Here is a 15,685-nt window from a genome sequence, read left to right as displayed (position 1 = left end):
GGCCAACTCCAACTTTTTTCTTTTTTCTCCAATTGGGTTTGTTATTGTGAGCATCGACTTGGAGTCATTATAAAAGGCACTCAAATATCAGCCTTTGAAATTGCATGAGGGAAGTGCCACAACAAAATAAATAAACAGTGAGAGAGAAAAGAGAAACAACTCTGTCATTTGTACCAACAAAAAGAGACGTTTGTATTTTTGTCTTTTTTTTTTATTTATTTTCTCTTTCGGAGAATAATTTCTTTTGTATGATGGTGAGTTTTACGTATATATTGAGACTATGAATTCTGTGTGCTTTTCTCTTTCTTATTTTGTATTCCATTCTTGATAATAAATGTCTTTGGGATCGCCTTTACCTGTAAACATACCTTACATCAAGGAAACCGTCTAATTCTTAGTGTTTTTTGTGTGATTGTTTTGTCTTATTCATTGTAATCGTGGTCTTTTGCATTACAGAATCATATTCACAAGGACGTCTCATGAGATCTTTTACCCCGACATGTTATCTTGGAAAGGAGAATAACGAGGAAAGGAAAAAGAGGTAGAGTCATCTTCATGAAGGAACAAAGGAAAAGAAGACTATACAGCATACGATGCTTAAAACTAGTGGCCCTTGGTCATGGCTTGGGGGTCAAGATTCGATCGTCAAACTGATCAGTCTAAACCCTATTGTGTTAAAAATGCATCAGAGAAAAAAAAAAAAAAAAAAAAAGCATTCAGATTAAACAACGTGATTTGGAGAGATGCATTGTGTCTCTCAGCAGATTTGGGCATCTGATGACAGGACCAACTGCTTCCAACTGGGCTAATAATGCAAATGCATGCAAAGTAGCCATATTCCACACGTTAAGCCATAGCAGGAATTTTGATTTTCTGCTCCAATACTACTACTAGTACTGTTCATTCTCAAAAGAAGAATATATTGTTATTACCATCAACCCCACTCTTCTCTGCGGTTAACAGTAAATATAGATTAAAGTAATTGAATAGCTTGATTCTCCTTATTTTATTGCAGAAATGTCGTTATCATGCAAAGATCTACACGTCCACCAAGAACACAGCTCCAAGACATCTCTTATGTTTTCAATTCATGACTAAAACTAAAAGCACCAAAGGAGACTCAACCCACGCATACAGGAATTAAGTAAAGCTTCATAGAATTCCGTCAAATGCTTATTGACCAATGATATCAACCCTTAGAATTCCTACAATGAAGAGCAAGATTTATAGCACCAAAAAACAAGGTAAAGAAAATGAGCCGGCAAATCCCCAGCACAACCAGAACAGCATAAATAAACTTTCCTTCAAATTTGAACAAACACAGCATGAGCTCACTAATGTGTTCGTATAGATTAATTACTAAAGACTAACTAAAAGTGCTCATCAACATATTCACACAGAACTATCATATGTCATGGATGGTTTGATCTAACACCACTAAGGTTTGGCATTTTGATACCTTCAGAACTCCCTGTTTTTTGTGTCTAGAGTACTTCGAGAATTCTAAAACTTCCTCTCTCGGCTTATTCACTGATGTTGCATCTCATACATTGGATTGTAGTATCCAAATTGAGATCCATAGACGGTGCCCATTAACAGATTTTGTTCCTGCAGCTTAGGTCCATATGAAGAAATCCCACAATATGGTGGCATCACCATGTTCTCATTTTTTGCTGAGTTGAAAACCATGGCCGGAGGCTCATATGGCGATTTCCAGACATATTGTTGTTTATCCATGGCAACCATCTTTGGATGCTGCTGTGGCTGCATAATCATAGCAGAGTGATCTGGTGATGGAGGCCTTTTAGTTTTTGGTGAAGGAGGTTTAGTGTCTTGAAGGTTGATAATGGTGATATCATGGATGCTAGATCTCCTCTTATCTTTCCCTCCTGCAGCCAGCCTGATAAAGTACTTCTGAGCATGACTGGCCACCTGAGTAGGGGTCCTAGTGGTCACAAAATTACGAGAGATATTTCTCCAGTCACCTTTACCATGCTTCTTAAGACCCATCAGAAATAGCCTGTGTTTTGATAATGAAATAATACTAGATTAAAAAACTGCAAGTGGGCACTAAAATATTGAAAACCAGACTTTTAAACCAAATATGAATATATATAGTTCATCTAAGCACCAATTAGCCAGATCTATGAAACGAATTTCAACATAACCACTTATGGATAATCAAAATGAACAATAGAACATATCTCACAATAGGTTTGATTAGATCAAAATTCAAATTAAGCACTGGCTTTCCCAATCATATCTCATTCACAATTCATTATTGTCAGGGTGCATATCTTATACAAATCATAATCCCAAGGCAAATAATACCTGTGCTCTTCTTCCGTCCATGGCACACCTTTCTTCCTTTCCTGCTCAGGATGCCGAGTCGAGGTGCCCCTCTTTCCACCAACACAATAGACTTTTTTCAAATTATCAATCCCTCGATTGTTCACCAACTCCAATGTGAAAGCTTCTCTACCATAACATGAAGGAATTGGAATCAGCCCTGACTCTATTTCAATAACATCTTCTACCAAATCATTGTACTGTTTGATCACATCGCCTACAGACTTGCCAGGAATCCTAGCTGCAATTTTCTTCCATCGATCTGGGGTTTCATCCTCGATAAAAGCAAGAGCGTTCTCAAACAGCTTATTCTCTTCGGGTGTCCATTTGGTTGCCATGCTGTCCTGAAAAAACCAGCTATAGGAGGTCGGAGACGGAATTTCAAATCCCTGATTCATAGTTCTAGATAGTCAAACTGTACAATTCAATCACTATACCAATCATGCCAAAAGACAATTAGTTGAGTCTTCGTCTTTCGTCTCTCTCCCTGAGAGTTCAAAGAGAGAAACCCCAGATATGAAATGCAGAAGTGAAGGTTTTTAAGGCCAAAGAGGCACTAATCGAGAATCGTTTGGGAGGAATCAGAGTGAGCTTTTCACACAAGCATAAGGTGAGGAATCTAGAAAGGACCCAACTTTCCAAAACCCCAGGAAAATTCGAGAAACTTTGGAAAACAGTAGATCTTAGTTAAACCCTAGACCTCCTAGACCTCCATATCAGATCCAGAAGCATAAAAAAGAACCAATCGGAAGACAAGGGAAGCAAAACCCAGATCAAATTACGTGATAAATTTGAAAACTTTAAGCTAACAGAGTGATATTTAGAACTCTCAACCAAGCAACAGGAGAAGACACCGAAACCCACAAAACCATGAAAAGGAAAGAATACACAGTTGATAAAAACTAGAGAACGCAGAGTGATTCTCTAGAAATGAAAGTGGTACAAGTGGGAGCGAATTGGGCTTTTCTTGTTTTTTTTTTTTCCTGTACCTTCATATGGCTAAAGCAAAAGGAGAGGTTAGAGCGTTGGGAAAGCGAATCCAAGTATGTCAGCGCTTTGTACTGATTTGGAAGACAGCGATCTATGGAACAGGGATGAGTAGAAGACTGAGAGAGAGAGAGAGAGAAATGGAGGAGAGAGACACAGACACAGACGGGTCAAAGCTGTTGAGAGGTGATTGGTGATATGGTACTTGTGGGGGCGTTGCGGCTAAACAAGGAAGAGAGAGAGACCAATCCCTCCAAATCAAACGTGTGTGTTGAAAACGACAATCTGTTAATGTTATTGGCCAATGTAAATATTTTGGCATTTTGGTAATTTTAAAAAAAAAATGGGCCAACCTGCTGTTGACATTGACTATGGTGATTAGCTGCATTAGTCAATTAATTATATTGCTCATTGCCTTTATAAAATTATATACAACCCTATCAACCTCCTCATTAGATAGATCTTTTGGATTGAAATACCCTAAAATTCTCTTTAACTATTTAAGATTATTAAATTCGTAAATCTCAGTTGTTCATCTCATCTAAGCGTCTAAAATAAATTATGTTTCAACATTTAATAAGGAAGCTATCTCTCAAGGAATTTAATAAGCCATTTTTTTTATTAAATGCTGAAACATGAATTATTTTAAACGCTTAAATTTTTGAACATTTATTTACAAACAACCGTAAAAAGAAAAAGAAAAGAAAGTAATACTATGTAGTACAATGTCAATCACTTAAAAAAAAAAAAAAAAAAAAATTTAAACATGCCACGTCAACCGATATGAGTGTCTAAGAAATTTGGATCATCTCCAGTTAATTTGAACCAGAGGAAATTCAATTGGTTTTATTTGAAGGGTAAAATTATCCCAAAAAAAGTGAAATGACAACTTTGACCTTACAAATAAAACTAACCCCGATCCTTGTCGGTTACGAATGGATTGAAATTCCCCTAGAATTCTCCCATGTTTTAGAATTCTAAAATATATATATGACTTATTTTAAACGTTTAAATGAGATTTATAAATTTAAAATTTTCAAATTTAAAATGAATTTTAAGGAATCTTAATCCCTAAATATAATCCATAAATGATTGAGGGATTTATTGCTTCGTTTGATTGCCCGTAAAGTTGAGTGAAAAGGTAGCAAAAAACATCATTGGAATACATTCTTGAGGGAGCAAAAAGCAAAAGTTAAAAAAAAAATAATAATAAATAAATAAATAAAAAATAAAAAATAAAAAATAAAAAGAAAGAAATAAAAAATTATTGGGGCAAAGAGTTAAGGCGGTTACAGTAACATTAATTTGTATATTGCAGAGAACAAGGGGAGGATCTAAAGGAATGAGACTTTTTCATTGCTTAATATTTAAGGTAATCTTACCAGTACGGATACAAAATCATCTATTTTATTCCCTTTTTTTTCTCCTTTAATTAACACATTAATGCAACTTGAAAACCTTAACCAATCCGAAACCAACTCCATTCAATTAAATTAAAATTAAATTTTTTTTATCTATTATTTTTCTTCACCTATCCTCATCTACTTCGTGAACCCCATTCATGATTCTATGCTCTGTATCGCATATACTTCTGCTGCTTCCTTGTAATAGTGAAACTGACACATATTGAGATATAATTAATTTAATAATTTATTAGAGGTACTATAATTTTTATTATAAGTATTTGTATGGGCTGACGTGACAATCTACGTAAAACTTATCACGTCAATCATTAAACTATTAAACTTACTTATCAAATTTTGTTATTTTATTTAACGGGTCAACATCTTAATGTGTATTTGAGAGATTGTCCTCGGGCTAAGGACTAAGGATTGTCCACCCTGATGCGGACTGGCACTGTTTGAAAAAATCAAAGCAGATCGAGGGGACCGACTCGAGCTATAAACAAAGAAGGACTATAATAGATAGAATAAGGCACTCAAACATAAAAAAGCGGGCAATTTCACCATTCATGGTAGCAAATGAATTGAAACCTAATGCGACATGGATCAGGAATTTAGTACTATATATATATATATATATATATATATATATATATATATATATATATATATTACCATACAAGAGTCTACAAGTTGTGTCATGTGGCACTCACGTAAAGTTTCATGTAAGTTTGTAAAATGATTGTAATCAGGGTTGTATTTATTTTTTATTTATTTTTTAAATGTTTTTAAGAGTATTTTGAGTTTAGATTGTTTGTTAATATATATATATATATATATATATATATATTGAAACAAGGACAAAAAGAAAATAAAAATTTAACGAATAAAAGCAGTAGTGCTCCAAGCATTTTCTCGTTTGTAAACTCTCAATAGATGCTGAACTAGGGTTCCCTATAAGTGAAAATGCATTAATACGTTATAAATTGGGATCTCATGATCTAAATTAATGAGATGGGGAAGAAAAAGTAGGGTTGATTGATTAGTCTATGAAAAGGGAGATGTCTCATTGTAGTTAGCCTATGATCACTCATAGAATATTAAGGTTGAATAATTTTTTTTTTTTTTTTTTTGGCTAAAGTCCACTTAACCCCCTCAAACTATCACCTCAATGACAATTTACCCCATAAACTATCAAAACAATGACAATGTACCCCACCAATGTTAGCAAAATGACGAAATTACCCCTATAGGATTTTCAATAAAACAATAATACCCTTAAATTTTCGAAAAAAAAAAATAATTTTTAGTATTTTTGTTTTTATTTTAATAAGGATAATTTTGTCATTTTTTAAAAATTAGGGTTACATTGTCATTATTTTGGTAGTTTTGAGGGTAAATTGTTATTAGGGTAATAGTTTGAGGGGTTAAGTGGACTTTACTTTTTTTTAAAAAAAAAAAAAAAAAAGAAGAAGCATACCATTACTCATAAACAATTGCCTAAGATTACGTAATGGGTTAGGTAGCTGGAAAACACCCTGGACATCACTATACTATTCGCACGCAACAACATGGTATTATCAAACTAAAATACATGCATTAACACAAAATAGCTTTTAAAGTTGCTCTATTTTTGTCATCCTCTTTTATCATTATTCAATTGACTATACTCTTATTGATTCTGCCGGTACATTAGCTCTGTTTATTAATAATTTTTTAAAAAAAGAAAAATATTAACAAATAATAAAAAACACTAAACACTAAAATTATTTTAATCTTTATGTCACATCACGACATTCTTTCAAACAAAACAAAAATTATATAAAAAAAAGTAATTGTGTTAGCCATAAGACTAAATCCTTTATAATAGTTCTATTACTCCTATTAATTGTATTAGCCGTGTAATTGTAAATTGAAGCTATGCTACACTTTTATATTCTCTTTAATATCTTTATTTTACAATAAAAATAATTAATCTATTTTAATTTTGAGGATATTAATAATAACCTCATTATTTGAATTCAATTATGATTTTGGAAGGGTTATTATTTGGGGGAGGAGAATGGGAGGGTGAAAGGATTTGTTTTTGCCCATCGTCTTAGCATGGCAGCTGTCGAATTGAATTGAAATGAGAAATAAAATACGGAGACAATGGCCCTAGGTTTTCTCTCCAACTCCTGGAGAGAAAAAACATGTGGGGAGGAGGGAGCTCTTGCTCCATCCTCCTTTCTCCTCCCCCTTACTTCTCTTCTTTCCTCCCCCTCCCCTTCTTGTTTCTTTCTTTATTTTATTTTTTTATTTTATTTTTTTGGTTTTTCTGACTAGTGCAGTTGCTTCGGCCATCCCTTTGCATATGTTGCACTGTCTCTGTCCGTCTTCTACCGTGTTGCGCCGTTCTTCGCCTCCCCGGAATTAGTTGGACTTTAGAGCTAGTTTTTTAAATCTAGATCTAGTCTCCTTAACTAGTTTCACTCAGCCACATGCCGGCCCAACGTGCTCCCCGCTCCCCGGCTCTTTAACTGCCCATCGGTGCAAATGGCTCCATCTTATCCACCACGCGCCGGTCAGTGTGCTTCGCCTCCCTCGCCCCGGCTACTGTAGCTATTTACTATTTTTTTTATTGTGTTTTGTTGTTTTTTTTAATAAGGATTTGACATTTGGGATGATGAGGATTAGTTTTTGTGGGAAGGTTTTACTCCCATTGCCGAGAAAATAAAAGTTGGGAATATGGATTACCTATATATTAGATTGAGTCTGCCTATAGTAGATCTGTTCTATAACTGTAAGTTTAGACATTGGTTAGTAAATGTTGAAGTTATAGATTAGACTTGATTATAAGATTTTTATATTTGCCAATATTACGTTGTAACCTCATACATTTAGCTATAATTTATCATAACTTTATATTCTTAATATTTTTTCAAGATATGAATATGAAAGATTCTCATAATATATATATATATATATATATATATATATATGAAGACAATCCTTGAACTTATGACATTTGCTCTAGCATTATATTAAAATACAAATTATCCAAAAAAAAAAACTCAAGCATTTTTACAAGTAAATAAAAAATAATGATTTAAATTAATATTTTAACACAAACATACCATTTCTCTACTTTAAACCGCACAAAAAAGTTGAAAAAGTAAAATATATCAGTCAACGCCTTTAAAAAATAATTTATATTTTCAATTTTTATTTATATATTTATTTTAATTTGGGGTCAGAAGTTGTTGACGTTGGCATAAAAGCAACTTCCACTATTAACTTGGACATCAATTGCGGACATGTTCATCTAATCAAGGCTAGTTCAAGGCCGCTCAAGTAATTTTCTTATAAAAAAAACTGTACGTATATAGTTTTTTGTATATATTTTTATTTTAAATAACATGTGCCGTAATTTAATTGGTCCGACAAGGCATTTAATGGTTTCCATAAATAACCCATCTATAAGAAGATCTCCTCTATCACAACACTTTTGACTCTCTTTTGTAAAGCTCTTTTTGGTCCACTAAAATTTCAAATCCGAACCTAAACCTCAAAAAAATCTGATCTTGGTGGTTCTAAGAATCATCGCCTCAAATGATATCTCCTCCCTCACTGTACACCTACCTTTCAATTTCATAGGAGCTAAGTTAAAATTGGCTTTCTTTGTCCATACTTACAACATTCATCACAGGCCACTACAACTAACTTTGTTGATAACATTCTTGATTATCTTCTTTACCTTTGAGGATTCTCTTAAAGGAAATGGTTAATATTAATATTTTTCTCATCTTATATTACAAATCAACCATTAGATTTGTAGACTTATGTAGACCCTACATAAGTTAATAGTGAACCCCACAAATTTAATGATTGATTTATTGAATTTATAAGAAAATATGATAGAAATATGAGCAAATTATTGACATCGATGATTATGGGGAAAAAAAAAAATAGTGAAATATTAGAGGTGGCACAATATTTGCCCTTTTAGCTACCCATCCCGGCAACGACGGAGTCGGTGGGAAGCGAGAGAGGGCAAATGACCCCTACCCTGTTGCTGAACTCTATCATAAAAATCTTGGTTATGCATTAAAAGTGAGCCAAAAGGGTATGTATTTTGTATTCTCATCTCATCTTCAAGACCCACAAAGCTCCTTTTTTTTTTCTTCTCTCTCTCTTCTCATCTTCACCTCCTCCTCTCTCTTTCCATCAGAATCTCTCTCCCTAGCATGTATAATTGAGAGGACCACAAACCAACAAGTCATGGCCAATCTTCCACCGAGTCATTAAACCACACCAACATCTCCCTCATCCCAACTTTTCCTCACTTCCCTTTAAGGTTATAGACCAAATTTTACAAAGGAAGTTGATTTCATTTAAAATCTTTCATATTTTAACAAGTATTTGGGCTAATTTCCTTTTTTTTATTATGGTGCAATAAAATAGAATTGGTATTTCCTCCGCCCGAGTTGATAAATTACTAATTGTGTTGAATTATTTATTTATTATATTAATTATATTCCACAGCCTCCACCACGACACCCGGAGAATTCATGAACAATTTTTTCTTTTTCTTAATCTGAAAGAAAAGTTATTGTCTCCCACTCAGAGGGTTTACTCGAGCCTGTCGTTTGTTGGAAATGACAATTACCATATTAAACAAAAGTAGAGGTTTTCCATAAGTAAAGATTCTTTCCTTATCTGGAAACTATTTGAGCTGGTTTTTCTCTGTATTCTCTTCTTCTTATTCACTTTGAACAAAATAAAATAATTTTGGTCTCATATGATGAGTGCTTGGATAACTTTCTAAATGATAAGCATATACTACACTGCTCCCAAGAAAAATATTATATTCCCGGAGAGTATGGGCATCCCGTGGGGCTCCGGTGGGGTTGCCACTACATGTGTCATGGACATTGACTGCATGCATGCCTAGGCATTTCATCAAAGTCAAATTTCTGAGCACATGGAGAAAGAAAAGGTCTCTCTCATCCAAACCCATATTGCTGTGATGATTCAATTTTCTGGAATTAATTCTGAATTTTGTGAGAAAAATTGGTGCCCAAATACGAAAAGAATAAACTATTCATGGCTTAGTGCCTCACACGATGGATGACAAGAGGTTCGGGATTAGAATTTCTTATGTTTGCGGAGCCTCCTTGCTCGAACACCTTACTCTCTCTCATTTTTTTTATTTTATTTAAATTCTCTAAATTTGGACAAAAATTTATTGGAGATCACCTAAATCCTCCTTGTTATAGGCAGGGATGGAGGCAGAATTCAGTGTGAGCAGAGGCCAGGGCCAAGGGCCAATAAATTGTATTGCTAAGGGTTGATATGTAAAAAAAATAAAAAAAAAAATGTTACCTTATCAACTCATAAAAAAAAAAAAAAAAAAACCCCAAAAAAAAAAACCCAAAAAATGTTACCTTATCAACTCATAAAAAAAATAAAAAATGTTCCCTTATCAACGCATTAAAAAAAAAAACCCCCAAAAAATGTTACCTTATCAACTCATAAAAAATAAATAATAAATAAAAAATAAAAAATAAAAAACCCCAAAAAATGTTACCTTATCAACTCATAAAAAATAAAAAAAATAAAAAATAAAAAATAAAACCCCAAAAAAATGTTACCTTATCAATTTTTTTTTTTTTTTTTTTTTTTTTTTTTTTCTAATGAGTTGGGAGTGGTCATGGCCTATATGGGCCACCTCCTTCCTTTATCCCTGGTTATAGGGTTATGAGTATGTTAGAGTGACAATTCATGTTCGTCTTTTGGCTTTGAATCGTGTCAAGATATAAGTATAAGAATGTGTAGATTAATCATAATTCGAACTATTTAATTAAATATGTTAGACTCTTTAACCATAACCTGCTAATTAATTTGATATTTGATTTGTATCGAGTTTATAAGTCGTGTCAAAAACTGTCTGTCCTATAGCATATCGCATATTGGCCTATTCCACATTAAATTCCAAAATTGAGGTAAATTGGACTACCAAAAAAATTGATATCTTGAGACCATATTAAGCAAAACGAGGCATGTCACAAACGAAAATCAATCGTTTGGAACCTTTATAAGATAACAAAAGCTTAGACATGAAAATTCCAATATATATATATATATATATATATATATACTCCCTCCTAAAAAGAAAAGGGTTATGGTATTTCAACAAATGGAAGAAAAAAAAAAAAAACAACTAAAATGCTCACACAACATTATTTGAAACATGCCCAGAGCAAATGTTTCCATGTACTCAAAAAAACAAATGAATCTTAGCTCTCTCGCTTTGTTTATTAACTATTTGCTTTTGTTCTTCCTCGTCTTGTCACTGTTTCCCCCTCTTCTTTTTTTGTGTCGGAGATTTCCCTACGTCTATAGCACTTATAAATATTTTGGGGATATGGCTCAACATTTGGGAAGATCACTCGGAGGAGGAATAAGTGATTCACTGGGTCTCTTTCCATTGTCCACCAAGAATGCCATCTTCAGCCCCCATGTTGTGTGGACCTCCAGATGACAATGCATAAACCAAACCCCTACAATCACAAATTAGATTCAATAATATTAATACCCGAGAAATTAATAGCCATGTCATTAAAAAAATAAATAAATAAATATTACCTGGATTATCTGCGCGAAATCTGATGGCTACCCATCCACCAGATGGCACACTAATGGTGTTCCTCTCGACAGGATCGACAAGGTTGAAATTTTTGGGATCTGTTGTCGAATTGTAGTTGCCGAGTCCCCTGCCAACGGCGAAGAAATTAAACCCATGTAGATGGACTGGATGGTTTTCAGGGGCGATGATTCCGGTGTCTTGCAGAACAAGTTCGACAGTAGAGTTGTAAGACAACCTATAAAGCTTTGTCCCGTTGATGGTCTGCAAACTTGGCGGTCCGGCGCCGGTATAGTTAAAAACATTAGGTGGGTTGCCGGGGAAATCAGTGGTGAACACCCCACTGATGTTGAAGAAATGTGCCTGAAGCAGGGCGGTGGTGGGCATGACAAAGGTGACATTGTTGATGCTAGCCACCGCCCGGCTTCCATTGCCGGCTTTGCAAGTAGCGCAGGGGTTGATCCCCAGCCCGACGGTGAACAAAAGCTTATGATCAACGGTTGATGGGACGTTGGCGGGGTATTTGATCGAATTCAAGCTTTTGAGAGCGGTGTTAAATTTGTTTGAAATTGCAGTGGCATTTTGTGGAGGTGGGCTTGTGAGAGTTGTGGGGGCGGTTGCAAGCGTGCCGGAATAGTGCAGAGTGGCAGTCGCCGTGAGGTTGTCGACTGCAATGGGGGAATCCATGAAAGGAGAGACGGTTACCAAGTACTTGCCGGAATTTTGTTCGGCGGTTACGAGGGCGTTTGTGGTTTGGCCGGGGGCAATCACGATTGTGTCGAGCTTCACTGGTTTTACATACGTGGCATCCACTTCCACAATGGTCAGCGTGTGCCCTGCTATTTTGAAGAAGAGCTCTTCATTGAGCGCAGCGTTGATCAGGCGTAGCAAGTAGGTCTTACCACTTTGGACGGGCAATGTGAAGCCACCTGTGCATGATTAAAACAAGTTATTACCAAAAAAAAAAAAAAAGAAGGGGGGGGGGGGGGGGGTGGGGGGCGGGGGGTATGAACTAAAAGTACTGGACCCAACCCGATACCCGAACCGGATCGATATATCAAGTACCTTGTGAGGAACAATTCGGGACCAACCCGGGATGGCCGTTAATGGTATGAGCGTCGGAGACATTAGGCGCTAATCCGGAGTTAAGAGCTTCGTTGATAATGGCTTCGGTGTCGGATTTCCACCATTCAGCTGCAATTTTATGTCATGGAATTAATAAATCAAATTCTAACAAGAACAAATTGTTGGTTGAGAGAATTATGACTAGTAGTAGTATTATTGTTTTTTTTTTAGCTCACCTAATATGACAACAACTTCCTTGTGGGGTGTTGGGAACGGATATGGCACGCCACGCTTAGGCAAAATGACTATTGCACCGTGGACCGTAGACCTTAACCAGTTAATATGTGCATGCCATAAAAGCGTGCCCCGTTGGCCGGTGATAGTAAAATTGTACACATAGCTTTGTCCGGTCAAGATTGGGCATTGAGTAACATATGCCGGTCCGTCAGCCCAACCCGTTCGGAGTTGCCTAATGCCATGCCTGCACAAATAAAAAATAATAATTATCTCTGTCGCATTCATCTCTCATTTCTGTTTAACGGGTTACATATGGATTTTGAGTATCAATCTTACCAATGGATGGTAATATTATGTGAGACATGGTTGGTGACCTTGACAAGCACTGTGTCATCTTCCCTAGCATAGAGAGTGGGTCCTGGGAACTTCCCATTCACGGTGACAATGGGTTTGGTGGAGCATAGTCTGGTGGTATTCCTCGTCACCACCTTCACACGTTAACAAAACAAAATACATCAATTTCCATAAAGTTGTAAGAATTATAATTACAAGTACTGCACATGTACAGTTTTAATTCCTTTATGATTGTCTAAATGATAATTAGATTTTAACTTTCAATTTGAATGAAATGACTACACTATAGTTTTGCGTATAATTACATGCATCGATAGATCAATCTAGTGTTGGCAGCAATTATATCATTTACGACTTTTATTACACGATAATCAGTGATATGATTAATTCGAGCTTAAAGCACTCACCGAAAATTAACTAATCATAATAATTATTTTTTTGTATTCAAGAAGAGTTCTTCTCAATACAATGTTATTAATTAGCTTATATCAGCCCACCTTCATGGGCAGCCTACGTACGGGTATTGGCATGACTCCACAGCTCGACACAAAGACTTTTTTTCTTTTTTCTTTTTCTTTTTTTTCCAACAAAAACAAAGACAATTTGATTAAGAATGATCAAGGATGAAAACAAGCAATGTACTTACATTAAACTTGTAGTGACGAACCCTGGACTCGATTAAAGCTGGACAAAGACAAGCCACTAGAAGCAGAAGAAGAACCCAAGAATCCATTTCTCACAACACTAGTTCTTCTTTTCTTCTTCTTCTTCTTCTTCTTCTTCTCTCTGATCAATAATTCACTTGCTTTTGTCCTTGTTGCCTTTGCTTTCTAGCTTGTTGCAGTCATGAGAGACTGGCCAACGCACCCTTATAAAGGGGGATGGAGGCATTGCTCCCATGTCGTTGTTCCCTTGTTAGGTGAACTAAGGATTCTTGATTAACAAGACACACAACGGAGGCTTCTATCCCTTTGATATCTTGCATGTTACATAAAGTTCCATTTCAATATTGGACCAATATGTAGTTCTAGATATATTAAGTTTGTTGAAGCTCCTTGCTGCCATTTTCACGGAACTGGCATGGATATTCTCTTTTTCCTGACTGGATGATCTGTATTATAATATAATATAATTTCTCTTTTTTTTAATTTTTTAAATTATATTTTCTCTCTATTTTACTTTTATTATCAGTTGCATGCGCTCCACTTGAAGAATTAACAGGCCAGTCGATAATGATTGCTTGGTAGACTATAATGCAAGTAACCTCCTCAATTACCAGTAATACTTCACAATTAATGGCACAACTAACATGTATAAAACATTGATTTTTTCTATTAAGTTAAAAGAAAATATTCCACAATGGCATTAATTAGCATTAACCGAGTCAAACTTAGCAAGTTGAATCAGTTAATTAGTAGGTCCGTAGAAACCCAAATTTTCAAGTTTTACAATTATTTTACAGTTGCATTACCTACTTTTACAATGAATGAAACTTGAACTTCCTTGTTAAGGTAGTTCAAATTAATTTATAATTATTATACTGACTCAGGCCAAGGCCATGTCTTACACTAGTGCTCCAATACAACATAACCTAGTGTTACAATCTAAAAGGATTAGTCAATTTGAAGCTTCCCTAAAATTTCTTATAAAGCCCAATTTTACATAGTAACTATGCAATATAAAACTTAACACTCATGACTATTTTTATAAACAACCACTGAGTGAAGTCGTTCACTGTTGCAACTACCCCACTCAGATAGGGGGGGTCATGTTGCTACAAAAAAAGACCGCACTTAGTGGGGTCGTTCACTGTTCAAACGACCCCTCTCAAAAGGAGGGGTCATTTGAACAGTGCTTTACTGTTTAAACGACTACTCCTTCTGAGAGAGGTCATTTTACTATTAAAATGATCTCTAATGGGATCGCTTTAACAAAATGACCTCATTCCAGAACGTTCCTAAATCATTGATTTTTTGTAGTAACTATTGCTCATCTTCCTAATACGGGATCAGGATGTTACAAACGGTTTTTACTATGAGTCCGTTACAAATTCATATGACAACCATGTCAAGTGAGAGTGCCCTTGTAGCACAACATGAGTGAAATAATTAAGCAACAAGAGATTTGACAGATAAATTTAATTATTTAACATTATTTGTAAGCCTTCGGAAATTCGACGTAAAGGCTGATAACTTTAATTTGGAGAAACATAATTGTTTCTTTATTGGAGCCTATGTAATTTATGAAGAGGGCCCCTGGTAGTTTTCAAGTACGTTGGTCCCCTACAACAAGTGGTGTAGGTTGTATTGAATATGTATTGGTCAAAGGGGAAGGTTTGTAGAGAGAAGAGATGATTAGAATAATGGTTATTGGGGGATGCTTAGCAAGCAAAATAATTAATGGTTGAGAAATGGCTTTCAGGTGATGTATGATCAGATAGTAGCCCAACACAAAGCCACATTATGGTTTCTTTGAAAGCCAAGATTAAACTAACGGTGGGTAAGTACCAACCCAGCACCACTGCACCCTCCGATCCTCTTCCTCTTTGCTTGTTTTTCCCCATAGTTTTTTAATCCTTCTTTCATTTTTCTCTCCTATAGGAAAAAAACAAAAAAACAAAAACAAAAAATGTCTATTTTTCCTTAAAATAATTAAAATTAAAAAG

At 35.2% G+C, this 15,685-nt stretch overlaps 2 protein-coding genes across 3 annotated transcripts; both read right to left on the bottom strand.

Annotated features, from left to right (window-relative positions):
• Window positions 1-1,245: 1,245 nt before the first annotated feature.
• LOC132192146 (transcription factor DIVARICATA) lies at window positions 1,246-3,512 on the bottom strand. Of its 2 annotated transcripts, XM_059607392.2 has the most exons (3): window positions 2,787-3,512; window positions 2,332-2,693; window positions 1,246-2,020 (listed from the first exon to the last, which is right to left on the bottom strand). In XM_059607392.2, exons 2-3 carry the CDS (start codon window positions 2,685-2,687, stop codon window positions 1,528-1,530), a joined length of 849 nt encoding a protein of 282 aa, XP_059463375.1. In that variant the 5' UTR covers window positions 2,688-2,693; window positions 2,787-3,512; the 3' UTR covers window positions 1,246-1,527. The 2 variants fall into 2 exon arrangements, with proteins under 2 accessions (XP_059463375.1, XP_059463374.1); XM_059607391.2 differs by having other exon boundaries at window positions 2,332-3,512.
• A 7,415-nt stretch (window positions 3,513-10,927) lies between these two features.
• LOC132191560 (laccase-4-like) lies at window positions 10,928-13,845 on the bottom strand. The gene is made up of 6 exons (XM_059606653.2): window positions 13,667-13,845; window positions 13,003-13,154; window positions 12,666-12,910; window positions 12,430-12,558; window positions 11,367-12,293; window positions 10,928-11,281 (listed from the first exon to the last, which is right to left on the bottom strand). The coding sequence occupies exons 1-6, from the start codon at window positions 13,751-13,753 to the stop codon at window positions 11,151-11,153; spliced, it is 1,671 nt and encodes a 556-aa protein (XP_059462636.2). The 5' UTR covers window positions 13,754-13,845; the 3' UTR covers window positions 10,928-11,150.
• Between the last annotated feature and the right edge of the window lie 1,840 nt (window positions 13,846-15,685).

The sequence above is a fragment of the Corylus avellana genome, chromosome 10, assembly GCF_965113065.1.
Source record: "Corylus avellana chromosome 10, dhCorAvel1.hap1.2, whole genome shotgun sequence".
Taxonomy (NCBI): domain Eukaryota; kingdom Viridiplantae; phylum Streptophyta; class Magnoliopsida; order Fagales; family Betulaceae; genus Corylus; species Corylus avellana.
The sequence above is the reverse complement of the archived record's forward strand: the minus strand, read 5'-3'. Positions and strand labels throughout refer to the sequence as shown.